Here is a 12,824-nt window from a genome sequence, read left to right as displayed (position 1 = left end):
ATATCAACAGCATATACAAATATATTAAGAATATAAATAAATATACCAACAGTTTATACAAACACATTGAGAACATAAACGAATGTACGAACAATTATTAAAGCGTATCAGCAAATAATTAAAATATGTATAATTTAGCTAAGAAGTTTGCAGAATTTTTTCAACCAACAAACATTTTTCTAACTTTCACGGTTCGAGCGCAAAAAATGCCCAAAGTTAAAGTACAATTTTTTTCGTTAAAAACCGAACATCCCAAATACCAAAAGGATTGTTTAAAATTCGATTTTAAACAATTAGATTTGATTAAAAAATAATAAGAATCGTTCCTCAGTTACCAGAATACTAAACAATCTTTTCGGTTACAAATATCACTTATAACTAACATAAAAAACTATAATGTAAAACCGAGACACCGTTCAAACATCGTCAAACACCGTTCACACGTCACCAAACGCCATCGATCCCACGAAACCATACAATCATTATCTCCAGCACGCTTCGCGGAATGATTCTGAATACAATTCGTTTGCCGAATAAATTTTTGCACGAACGAATTAACAAAAACATGTCGGATTAACAACCAACGCGACCAAAAAGCCCGATATCAAACCGATTTATCCAAATTGGCCGGAACTATCGCTTCCAATAATTAGGCATTCGGTTTCGGGTATCTGCTCGGACGATCAATGATCCACTCATCGATCGGTGCAGATCACGCAGACCCCGGCGTGCCGGCCATTCAGTTAAAAACAATTAGCGAGGCCCCGATTGGCAGAGGTTTGGCCGCGTGTATACGCGGAGGGAACCATTAAACGAGCATTTGCTTCGCAAATAACAGCTGATGCGGCGATACACTCGTCGCACTCGTTTTTTCCCGCCCCGTCCGGCTGGCCCCGCCCCGCCCCTCCCCCCTGCCGCCCACCGCGAAATTCAGATCGTGCTTTAATATCGGCAGCCGCTTAATCCGCAATGACGGTTTTTCTCGGATTTCGCCACTTTATTACAAAAAAGCTTCGCTCCGCCGGACGGCAGATGTCACGTGTGCCTTTTTTGCCGGGCCGTCCCCCCGCGGCACGGACCGCCCCGGCTCGCCCACGGCCGCGTGTAGCGGGGCGAACGGTCGTTTCAGATTTTCTTTGGAGCGCGGCGGCATCCTCCCATCCAAAAAACGCGGCGATTTTTCCAAATTTTTGCCGCACTCTCCCGGCTTTTCTTTTTGGAAAATTCGTCGATGGAGAGTGTCCAAGGGTAGGTCAAGTTTGGGAATTTTTTTCAACCGCGACGGACGAACAGAAAATTCGCAGCTTCTTTGTACGCTTGGACGAGACGTTTGGCTGTCCGGAGCAATTTTTGGAAGTTGAAAATGTTGAAAAATGACGGAGTTGTTTATCCGACTGTGACGGCTCGATCTTTCAGAAGGTCGAGCGCTGCGGTGAGTCGTTCTTAGAGATTTTGGGAATTTTTTTTCGCACAGAGCGTTTTGAGTGGAATATTTGTATCTTCGTGGCGATATAGAAGCAGCTTTCGGCTTTCGGTGGCTATTTTTGTAACGCGAAAATTTCCAAAACTGGCGAAGTTACGCATTGACATTAAAAATCGCGTTCTCGCTAAAAATCGCTAAAAATGATAGTTTCTAAAATCTTCGGGAATTATTTTCACGGCGATGGCTTGACAAAAAAGTGTCTACCTTTCGCGGAGACGTGACAACAGCCTTCAACTTTTTATTCAAATTTCTGCGGATCAAAAACGTTGCAGGTCTCTGGGAAAGGAGGCAGGAAAGAAAAAGGAAAAGCGAATAGTAGAATGAAATTAAAGCGACGGGCGTAGTTGAATTGAGAATTCCAGGAGAGTCATCGCCGAAGCCGTTCGCCTAATCGCGTCGTAAAAGCGACGCCCTTCGCCGAAAACATTAAAGCCACGCGTTTCTTAGGGGGGGTTAAAATGAAAAAGCGGCGCAACAATGCGGTCAACGAGGGGGAAAGGCGGCTCTGAAATATAGCGAGGCGTACCATGCATTATATCTCGCGATTATCAACAGGTCTCTTACGTTTAAGCATTCATTGGCAAGCATCCAGCGCTCTGGGATCGAAAGGAGTGGCTCTCACGCCCCCACCCCTTATCGCAACCCCCTTATCGCGGATTTTTCTTTCGCGCCAAAGCAGCCATGAATTGCAGCCGTGATAAAATCGATTCAACTCTTCCCTATAATATCAGTTCTCTCCGTTTAATCGTTTCACGGCGGCGAAATTATTTATTTACACGCTATTCGCGCCGATATCCGACGAGCAATTGCAATATTCAGCAATTAGGCTGAATATGTCGGAATAATTGTTAAATAGAAGCCAAATTCAAATTGTAAATGCAAGAAGGAAATTCTCGAGTGAAATTGAAAACGTACAATGAAAGTCAACGTTGAAATGAAAAGTCTAAAAAAGAAAATAGAACTGTAAAATAAAAGTCTGAAATAAGAATTTAAAATGAAATGAAATATCTGAAATATAAATATAAAAAATGAAATTGTAAATGTAGAACGAAGATCTCCGATAAAATTGAATATGCAAAACGAGAGTCCACGAAAAAATAATAGAAAATGTAACATACAAATCTGTAATAAAATTGAAATCGTGGACTGAAAGTCTCGAATATAATTGAAATTTGTCAAATGAAAAGTTGAAACAAAATGAAAGATATAAAACGAAATGATAGACGAAAACGAAACGAAATTAAAACTATTAAAACGAAAGTCTCGAATAGAATTAAAAAAATGTAGACTAAAGATCTAAAATGCTGTGAAACAACGATTTAATTAGTATTGAAAATTGTACAGCTACTGAATAATAATTGCATGAACGACGTGATGCAGGTTTGATTCGGAACAAACGTTTGAACGACAAAATTGTATATTTTGGCAGAAACTGAGAACTTCCCCCGGGGAATTTCGGTGCTCCAACTATAACTGTGCGCCAGCAACCATGTTTGGCTGTAGCTGGGAGTGAAATATTGTTTTAAACCGAATTTTAACGAGCCGAGCTCATCATCGCACACTTTGGCCCGGGTACGCTTTACAAATCCGATCCTGGGCGTAGTTAAGTGAGTGGCCGATTAAACATCGCCTTAATTATATCAGCTGAGAATAATGATTAAACCGACGATACGTTCGTTACACGATCAACGGTAGAATTTATTTATTTTCTAATATCAAACGAAATTAATTTAGAAGATATTTAAAAAAATATTCCGAGCAGAATGAATGCAAATATTATAAATTGAACGATATAAATAGAATAAATAGAATAAATATTGAATATTCATAACGCGTAGCTTCAAATCGCCATAAATATTCTGTGATCATTCCCGGATAATGACAATTCTATAAATATTCATGAATAAACCATAAGTATTCCGATTTCCTATCATCGAAATCACAAAATTGATCGAAGAAGTATTTTAGAAAACAAATAAAATTAAATATCACGATCTCGCAAATTATCAGTCGCTATACAAGAGCTCTAAAGGGAATACTCTCCGCATACTTTTGGACGCGAGTGTATCCGCTCAGAGGGTGGCTGTATTTATAAAGAAATTATTCAGAATTAATTGAAAACGGAGATTCTAGAAAATAAATGGAATCAAATATCTCGAATCTGCGACTGTAAAACAATGTTAAAGCGCGAGGATTGTCGCCGAAATATTTTTCGAGGCGACTGTAGCAGTTTCGAGGTTGGTGCTCCAAAGAAATGGTTCGAAACGAATGGAAATAAAAGTGCCAGAAAAATGAATCAAATTATCTCGAACCCGGAAATACAGATCGCGAAGCGTAAGGGTCGTTGCCGAAATATTTTTCGGGGTGACTGTAGCTGGCAGAGGGTGGCAGTATTGTCAGGGTCGATTAGAAAGAGGGAAAGTGTGCGAAGAGGCGGGATGGGACGGGGCGGGGTGGGGTGGGGCGGCAGCGTCGAGAGAGAATTAATTTAATTCGGGCCGCCATAAAACGTAGAAGCAGGGTGGATCATCAACAGGTTCTACGAGTCAGCCGGAAGTCATTGGCAGTTCTCCAAAGGAGAGTTCACGGGGGACGTCGAGGTCCACAGGTGCTCGCAACGAGCACAGCGGCTCGGGAAAGAGCGCGCTACATATATGTCGCGACCGAATGAATTGGCGAACGGTGCCACGAACAAAAGAACTCCGCGGCATTCGTGCTTACAAAGTCCTTGCGTTCACTTAGGAGACCCCGGCGGACCGCCGTTTAAAAGAATTTTCTTTTTCCCGCACGCCCCCTGCCCGCGCTTCCCCGCCCATGCAATCTCTTATTCCCTCTGTCCTGTCCTACACGAATTTACCGCTGTCTAAACGCGGCCGCGTAGGTTCGACAATTTGTTTAACCAGAGAAACGCTAGAATTTTCAACAAAAGAAAATTTTCCCTGTTACAGTCGACGTCGAAGAGTATTGCTGTATTTTTTATGTGGCCATTTCTGGACCCGTTGCTTCGCAGAAAATGTTCGAAGTGGGCAACGATCGGTCAAAGTTTTGGAATTTACCTCGTCCAAGTGTTTATAATTCAATCATTTGTTTAACTGTGTAGATACTGATTGTTTAGGGGATAAATATTTTTTCCTGTTATAAGTAAGGTCAGAGATTGTTGCTATATTTTTTGTACGGTCATTTTTATGTTTATTGTTTTAGGGAAAAATGTTTAAAGTAGGCAGCGATTAGTCAAAGTTTTGGAATTCACCCCTATCGAAGTATAACTCAATTATTTGTTTATCTGTGTAAATACCGACTGTTTGGGAGACAAATATTTTTTCCTGTTAAAATCAAGGTCAGAGATTATTGCTATATTTTTCTATGGTCATTCTTGGGTCCATTGTTTTAGAGAAAATGTTTAAAGTTTCTGATGTTATCGAAGATTTACTAATCCTCGAAATCTTTTCAAAACCATTCTTTCAATAATCAGCGAAGTTGAATCATTTTTCTATTTTTTTTTATAAGGATTCCTTCGCTTAGAATTTAAAGGACAAGCCTCGCGAACCGACAAGCAATTCGTATCAGACTATGATAACGCGGAGGTTCTTCAACAGGTACCGGAGGTCTATTACACGACGATTTATTATGTAAAACCGTGCCGCGTCGAAACTTCCGCCAAAAAGACGAGGCTCCTCTCGCGAGTCTACGCGACGTCTCCGAAAGTTAATAACCCGTGACCCGACAGACTACTTTGCGGACCTGTTAATTACCGTGCTCGAAGCATTTTTGAGCGGACGCGTCCAGATTGGGCTGACGGCTCTTTTACATCGAGCCCAGGCTCCGCGTCTATTCATTCGATTCCTTCGGATCTGCTGAAACTCGATTTTGCATGGACCGCGGCGCACTGTACAGTCCGCAGCATCAGCGTCGAATCGATATTTTAATCAATTTTTACGCCAACAAAAAAAATTAAATCGATTCGCATCGATTTCATTTGAAAGAAATAAATAATCCTCGGGCAGCTGGCATCGCCCGGCATTTTCACAAACACTTCAACCCAACGAAAAGCTACACCACGTGCCCGACGAACCTAACCTAGTCGCGCGGACACGGTCGTTAGATCATTTATCTTGCTTCCAGGTAGCTGAAGCGTACTGACACGAATTTACATTGATATGATGTTCGAACCAGCTAGAAGAATGGCCGAACTGTTCAAGACCGTCAGAAACTGTCGGGCATAGCACGGCCGGGCCATCTGGTGGTGTTCCGGGTAACTAAGCTGACCAGACCTAACCTCGACGAGCGTGCGAAAACTTGTTAATTCGAGCACAAGGAATAATTATACCGTCTCAAACTCGACGAAACCACGCGATTTAGGTCATGGCTAGATTAATTATTGAAATTCTATCAAGTGAAGGCAACCAAATTCTGCCGAGCCCCCGCAACGCTCCAATCTCTCCCCACTATTCAGTCATTGACCCTTTTAGGGCCGAACAATGGTACATCGTTATTGGCAACGCTTGAGAAAATGTTCTCTTAATAGTTTTTTAGTTACGTTGTGTTCTTGTAATAAATAACAATTTTATGACCAGTTTATGTTCATCAGACTGCATCAATCAGGTACTTTTTCGCTCGCGTGTACAGGACTCTTTTGATTGGCCCCAGAAGAGTTACACATTCCAGTTCAAACCACCTCAAACTCGTTGAACGAACCTCGAGATCCAGGCCCAGGGTAGCTAGACTATTAAAAACCAACTGCAAAACTCGTTCATTATCTCTCAAACTGTTACCCCAAATTCTTGGACGTCAAACATTCAGGATTTATATCAAACCATCTCAAACTCGTCGACCAAACCAACCAACCAGCCCAGAGCAAGAATATCCAAACCATAAAAAATCGGCAGCATAATTCTTTTATAGATCCAGTCTCTCCAATAATTATCTTGACTTCTCGGACGTCAAACATTCCAGATTTATATCAAACCATCTCAAACTCGTCGATCAAACCGACCAACCAGCCCAAGACAAGAATATCTAAACCATAAAAAATCGGCAGCACAATTCTTTTATAGATCCAATCTCTCCAATAATTATCCTAACTTCTCGGACGTCAAACATTCCGGATTTATATCAAACCATCTTAAACTGGTGGATCAAACGAGCGAACCCACAGCCAGGGTGCCAAAACCATAATCGATCGCAGATCTTTGTCATAAATGGAACCACCGCAATCATCAGGCCCGTTTTCAACCTCCAAACCCGTCCAAACCCATCCAAACACCATCAAACCCACCTGTAATCTCCGCAATCTGTTGGCAGCTCCCATGAACCATCAGCACCGACGGCCGTTCTCCACAGAGCGCAGTTCTCCACGAAAAGCACACCGCGTCACAATCCAGCACACAGTATCACACCGTCGACCGTCGCACCATCGGCGCAGCCCCTGGCTGAACCGTCATCAACAGGTAAGTCCGAAAACGGTACGGTTCCTCGGTAGATCCTCGACAAGGTCCACCACGTTCGTAAGATCGAGCTCAGTCCGTCAGGACACGGCCGCGCATCGGAACGATATCTTTGCCCGGCCGATTAGGATGATCCGTCCCGGTGTGCCGAGAGCGGGAGCTTTGAAAGCATAGCACTGTTCTGAGAGAGCGGGCCCTCTCTCCTCTCGGCAGCTTGGCACGCGCGCGGTTTCACTCGTGGGGGTGTCGCGGCGCGACTGTAGCACAATCGCTGCCCTCTCACGCTCTCACGGAGCTCCGCCACCCCCCGCCTCCCACCTCCCGCCGCCCGTCGTCCCCACCCACCGCCGCGGCGGCCCTCCCACCGCGCGCTCCCCTCCCTTTTGTCGGCGCTCGCTGCGTCCCGGTCGCGCGGCGCGCGGCCTCTCGCTCGCTCCAGTGGGAGGAGCGTCGCGGAAGGGTTGGCCGGGGAGCGCGGGAGGGGGCCGGTGGGTGGTGGAGGGGGCCCGGTGGGTGGCACCTCACACCCCGCAAGCCCGGAAAGTCGTCTCTGTCGCGCGGCTTCTCCGTGTCGTTTCTCCGTCTCCGTTTCGTTCTGTAACCATGGAGCGGTGGATGCAACCTCCCTCCACGCCGACACCATAGCAGCCTGCAAGCCACTCCTGCAGCTACGGCGTGTCTTTTCGCAAAAGCCCCACTCACGACTCTTACGTGATAGCCGAGGTGGCTGGCTGACGGGATGCCTGGCTGACTGACTGAGGAGAGAGTAAAAGAGAGAGAGAGAGAGAGAGAGAGAGAGAGAGAGAGAGATGGAGAGAGAAGGAGAGGACGGAGTCGGAGAGAGAGCGGCGCGCAGCAGCGTCTAATCGGCCCGCGCAGCGGCTTCGTTCTAGGGCGAGCACGGTCCAGGAAGATTGTGGGTTTCAGGGTTGCGGGGCTCCTTTTTTTCCAAGTGTTTCGGCTGACGGTTTTTCCCCGGGAATCCTGGCGATGTTTGAGGCTTGTCAGGTCCGGTCCAGGCTGACTTATGGCGGATGTTTGACTTGGTGCAACTTCGCGGAAAAAGGGCGTCGGGAGACCCATCCGAGTTCATTTTAAAGAGCGAACTACCTTCTTTTGGTCTCCCATGCTGGTTTCAGAGGGCTGCCCTCGGTTGGGAAAACAGGCGTCGTTGTACGCGAGGGCTTTCAAATCTTTGGACCGACGATGTTTGACCTATTGTAACTTCGTGACTAAAAATTGTACGACGATGTGCTTGGACTCGTTTTGAAGCGTGAAGCTTCTATTTTAACTGGCTAGGGTTGGTTTTGTAACGTACTTTGAGGATATCACGTGGAACGTTGTTGTACGAGATGCGTAGCGGACCGTTGGTTTGACGATGTTTGAAGCGATGTAATTCAGTGAAAAAAAATCGTACGGCAATGTACCTTAGCTCATTTTTAAGGGCAAAGTCTCAGCTTTCAAAGGCCCTAAGCATCGTTTTTTAAATAATATATTTGTTGCGAGAATCTCGAGAGAAAGTGAAGGTATCACTTTTCTCGAAAATTAAACAATTCGTCGTAATGTCGTAATTTCGTAGGAAAAAATCGTACGACAATGTACTTTAGCTCATTTTAAAGGGTAGAGTCTCAGCTTTCATCGTATTGCAACATCGCTTTACTAAAATATTCTTTACCGTAAAAATTTAATAGAAATACGCCACTTGAGAATACGATTTCGACAAAAAATTTTGAAAAATCTCTCTTCAACTCCGTTTCGCGATCCACGCTCGACGATTCCTGAAGCATGAAACGCCGTAAAAATCCGCGCCGTATACACGGAGAAGCGCGCGTTGTAACCGGACGAAACGTATTTTTCTCGCTGATTTCGCCTGTTTATTTAAAACACACAGCATGAACGTCAGATTACAGCGCCGCCCGGATATTTCCGCGACTGTGCATGACTCCGGCTGACAACAGGATCTATTTAGTATTATTAACACGCTGTGCCGTCGCATTAAAGCGTTGGACGCCCGGGGCTCGCTATTAACGTCCTTATTTTATTTCACTGTAACGCGGAATATCAGCGTGAAACCTTTACGGCAAGCTCGTTGGACATTTTTGTTTGCCCGTCCCGCGGCCGCGACACCGTGCCGTTATTTGTTGTCAGCTGTTTCAGCGTAGGTCCACTCGGAACATCCTCGAATCGATAGCACCGCGAGTCGATTCGCGGCGCGATTAATTTCGCAACACTCTCGAGAACGTCCGTGGCGTGTTGCGTGCTCGACGCGTTCGCAACAATTCTCGGGGCAATAAATATTTTCGCGGATCGGGATGCATTTAAATTGATCGTGATAGCCGTGGAAATGATTCCCCGGCGAAGATGATTGATGGGGGGGTGGGATAAATAAAATTCGATTCGATGCCGGACAGCGCGAATTAATATTGCCGGAAGTCAGAAAGTCGTTCGCGCGCGTGCTTTTCATTCGATCGGATTTTTTCGAGTCCCCGATTTCTCCAGTTAATTGGATTCAAGACTCTCCGGCGATTCTCCAGAATCTACCGAGTAAAGTGATATACATTTGTGCGCGATCGTTGACGCACCGTCGACGGATAAAATTGTTTAAAAGCGACATTGAATTCCGTTCTTGGATTCCGATTGGATTTTCCAGAGGTCGCGAACTTCTCGCGCGTGGATCATAGAAAAAAAAACATAATCGAAGCGATTCTTCCGAAAAAAAATACTACACGCTCTTCCGAATACAACGATATATATGTTTATAGCATTGCAAGCGTTTAACGTTGCTTGAGAAATATTTTAATCTGTTGAAAGAATTGTTCGATCTATCGAAAGAATTTCATTTAAATTTGCAATACGACATATCATAGTTCATAATATTGTATAATATCACTTTATGCTATTCGAAGCTGCTGATTAGTTTCTTTTTAACTAAATAAGTGTAACTGATAAAATTAAAAAATATATAATAAATAATGAAATAATAAACTACTAAAATATCAACTTCAAACGTTTATATTATAAATTTACGTATTCTTGACAGCAACGAATAATCGCTTGGAACCTCGCGATAAATCGTTAAAGCTGTGCAATTCCGAGAGTACAATGATCAATAATTAATCGCAAATGTTCACGGACACGCATTGGAACGAGGGAGAGGGGAGGGGGGCGACCAAGAAGCAAGCAAATAGCCGGAATACCATCGTCCGTTCGGCCCCTTACCTGGTCGCAGAGAAAAATTCTTAATCTAAAACCAATTCGGGGGAGCGCGCCGTGAAACCCCATGGTTTTTGCAGGGAACACGCTCACCTTACGTAACGGGGAATTGGCAGAAGGTATTTCCTAATATCGAACCAGCGTCCCTTGAAAAAGAATGTTGCAGTGACATCGCGGAGACGGCCGAGAGGGGTCGGCAAAGGCAAAAGCAAGAGAAAGATAAATGGAAAGTGGTGCCGGGGGTGGGCGAGCAATAGTATTTAGCCCACTTCGCTACGCCGAGCGGCGTAACAAAAATTCGTCGACGCCTAAATTAATAGCAATTAATTAATAGCAGTTACAGTAAATTCTTCCTGATCGGTGCTCGGCTTACACACAAAAATGGACGATTTGGAAAGGGGTGATACGATTATTCGAGCCATACGTATGTACAGGGTGTCCCAAAATTATGGTACTTCCGGGGAATGATGGATTCCTGAGGTTATTTGAAGTAACTTTTTCTTCAGCGAAAATGCAATCCGCGGCTTCGTTTGCGAGATATTAACGAAAAACACTGGCCAATCGGAGAGCGAGGGAGGCCGGCGCTCCGCCCTTGCGGCCAATGCCGCGTCGCGCCGGCCGTCTGACGTAGCGGCGGTAGTCGCGAGGGCGGGGAGTCAGCCAAACGCGATCTCCTATTGGTCGGTGTTTTTCGTTAATAACTCGTAAACGAAGCCACTGATTGCATTTTCGCTAAGGAAAAAGTTACTTCAAATGTTCTCAGGAATCTCTAATTTCTCGGAAGTACCATAATTTTTGGATATCCTGTACTGTTTCGTTTTCGAGAAAAATGACACCTTTACTTTCGCGAGTAATTTTTGCGATAAACGTATAGTTTCTTCAAAAGAGATTTAGGGGTTATAAAAGCTGAGACTTTGCTCTTTAAAATGAGCTTAGGTACATCGTCGTACGATTTTTTTCGCAAAGCCAAAAAGCCATTGGAAGCCATTGTTCCATTTTCGAGAAAAATTGGTACCCTCGCTTTTGCACGAAATTTTTGCGACAAACGTGTAACTTTTCAATAGATGTTTAGGGATTATAAAAGCTGAGACTTCGCTCTTTAAAATGAGTTAGGTTACGTCGACGTGCGATTTTTTTTCGCAAAATTGCGACAGCTTAAATTCCGTGGAAGCCATTGTTCCATTTTCGAGAAAAATTGGTACCCTCGCTTTTGCGCGAAATTTATGCAACAAACGTGTAATTTTTCAATAGATGTTTAGGGATTATAAAAGCTGAGACTTTGTTCTTTAAAATGAGATAGGTTACATCGACGTGTGATTTTTTTTCACGAAGTTACACCGCTTCGAGCATCGTCGAACTTCGAATTTGATAATTTAAAAATGCCGGACCCGTTTTAGCGGCGACGCGGAATATAACGGCACGGGTAGAGTACATCGGATCGTGCTGGAACAGTTCCATTTCGAAAAGATCTGCATGATTTAATACGGCCGGACAGATATTTACAAATACTGGAGAACGCCGGTTAATCAATACACCGAAAGCCGCAAGCTGAAAAGCGCCGGACAAATAAATTTCACCGCCATACGGTCTCTCGCTTTTTGAAGGTGTGAGATATTTAAAATCAAAAAGCGTTTGCTTTTCCAAACAGCTGCGCCGGAAGCACAGATATAACAAGAGAAATTGTATCTGCGCCCGCCATAAAAATGAAAAACGCGCGAATAGAAATGCATAAACAATATCCATTTATTTTACACCGGCCGATCCGTCGAATTAAACGCCGTTACAAATTAATAGCATTAAATTCAGTCACCGGGCGAAAAGTTCCGTCCGGCTCGCGATTATTATTTATGGCGCATATCGAAACGAACAAGATCTAATTATTTTCAGTTACAATCAATTTTATAGATTCGACAATTAAAACGGTGACGACTTATTTATATTTATTTTTCCGATTGATATTGAACATCAGGATAAATCAAATTCTTCCATTAGCGTTGATTCGTGTATTTCAAAATATTGTTTTCGATGGTAGTATTAAAGCGTGAAACGATGTTAAGAATATTAATAATGATCGCCGTGATATTCGATAATACAGATAATTTAATATTTTAATTATTAGCGAAATCTTCGTACGGAATTACAGTAATTCAATTCATCATAACTTCGTGGAAAAAGATCGTACGGCGATGTACCCAGGCTCATTTTAAAGGGGAAAGCTTCTACTATGACGATCCTAAGTTGTTTTTGTAGCACACTTTGCGGATACGGCGTTAAACGTTCTTATACGGGATGCGAATTGGACCGTTGGTTTGACGATGTTTGAAGCGGTGTAACTCGGTGAAAAAAAATCGTATCGCGATGTGTCTCCGCTTATTTTAAAGCCCAAATTTTCCTCTCTTGTTTTCCTAAATTGATTTTAGAAGATGGCCCCGGGCTTTAGAAAATGTACGGCGTTATATGCGTGTGTTGTTGAATCTGAACAGCGTTGAAGTTTGACGATGTTCGATGTGCTGCAACTTCGTGGAAAAAAATCGTACGACGATGTACCTTAGCTCATTTTAAAGGGCAAAGTCTCAGCTTTCAATTTCCCTAAACATCGTTTCTTTAAAAGAATACATTTGTCGCAAGAATTTTTAGAGAAGTAGAGGTACGATTTTTCTCGAAAATGAAACAACTCGAATCGC

At 43.7% G+C, this 12,824-nt stretch overlaps 1 protein-coding gene across 2 annotated transcripts in view; it reads right to left on the bottom strand.

The window, feature by feature from the left end:
- The window catches only part of DIP-lambda (Dpr-interacting protein lambda), a 170,989-nt gene extending 163,817 nt beyond the window's left edge, over positions 1-7,172 (bottom strand). For both annotated transcript variants that reach the window (XR_013033480.1, XM_033481916.2), the window contains exon 1: positions 6,759-7,172. Coding sequence is in view for 1 of the 2 variants with exons in the window: in XM_033481916.2 (XP_033337807.1) it covers positions 6,759-6,791 (33 nt within the window). In the remaining variant the exon portion in view is untranslated. The remainder of the gene's footprint in view (positions 1-6,758) is intronic.
- Between the last annotated feature and the right edge of the window lie 5,652 nt (positions 7,173-12,824).

Source organism: Megalopta genalis, chromosome 5 (genome assembly GCF_051020955.1).
Source record: "Megalopta genalis isolate 19385.01 chromosome 5, iyMegGena1_principal, whole genome shotgun sequence".
Classification (NCBI taxonomy): domain Eukaryota; kingdom Metazoa; phylum Arthropoda; class Insecta; order Hymenoptera; family Halictidae; genus Megalopta; species Megalopta genalis.
Note: the sequence above shows the minus strand (reverse complement) of the source record. Positions and strands in the feature narration are given on the sequence as shown.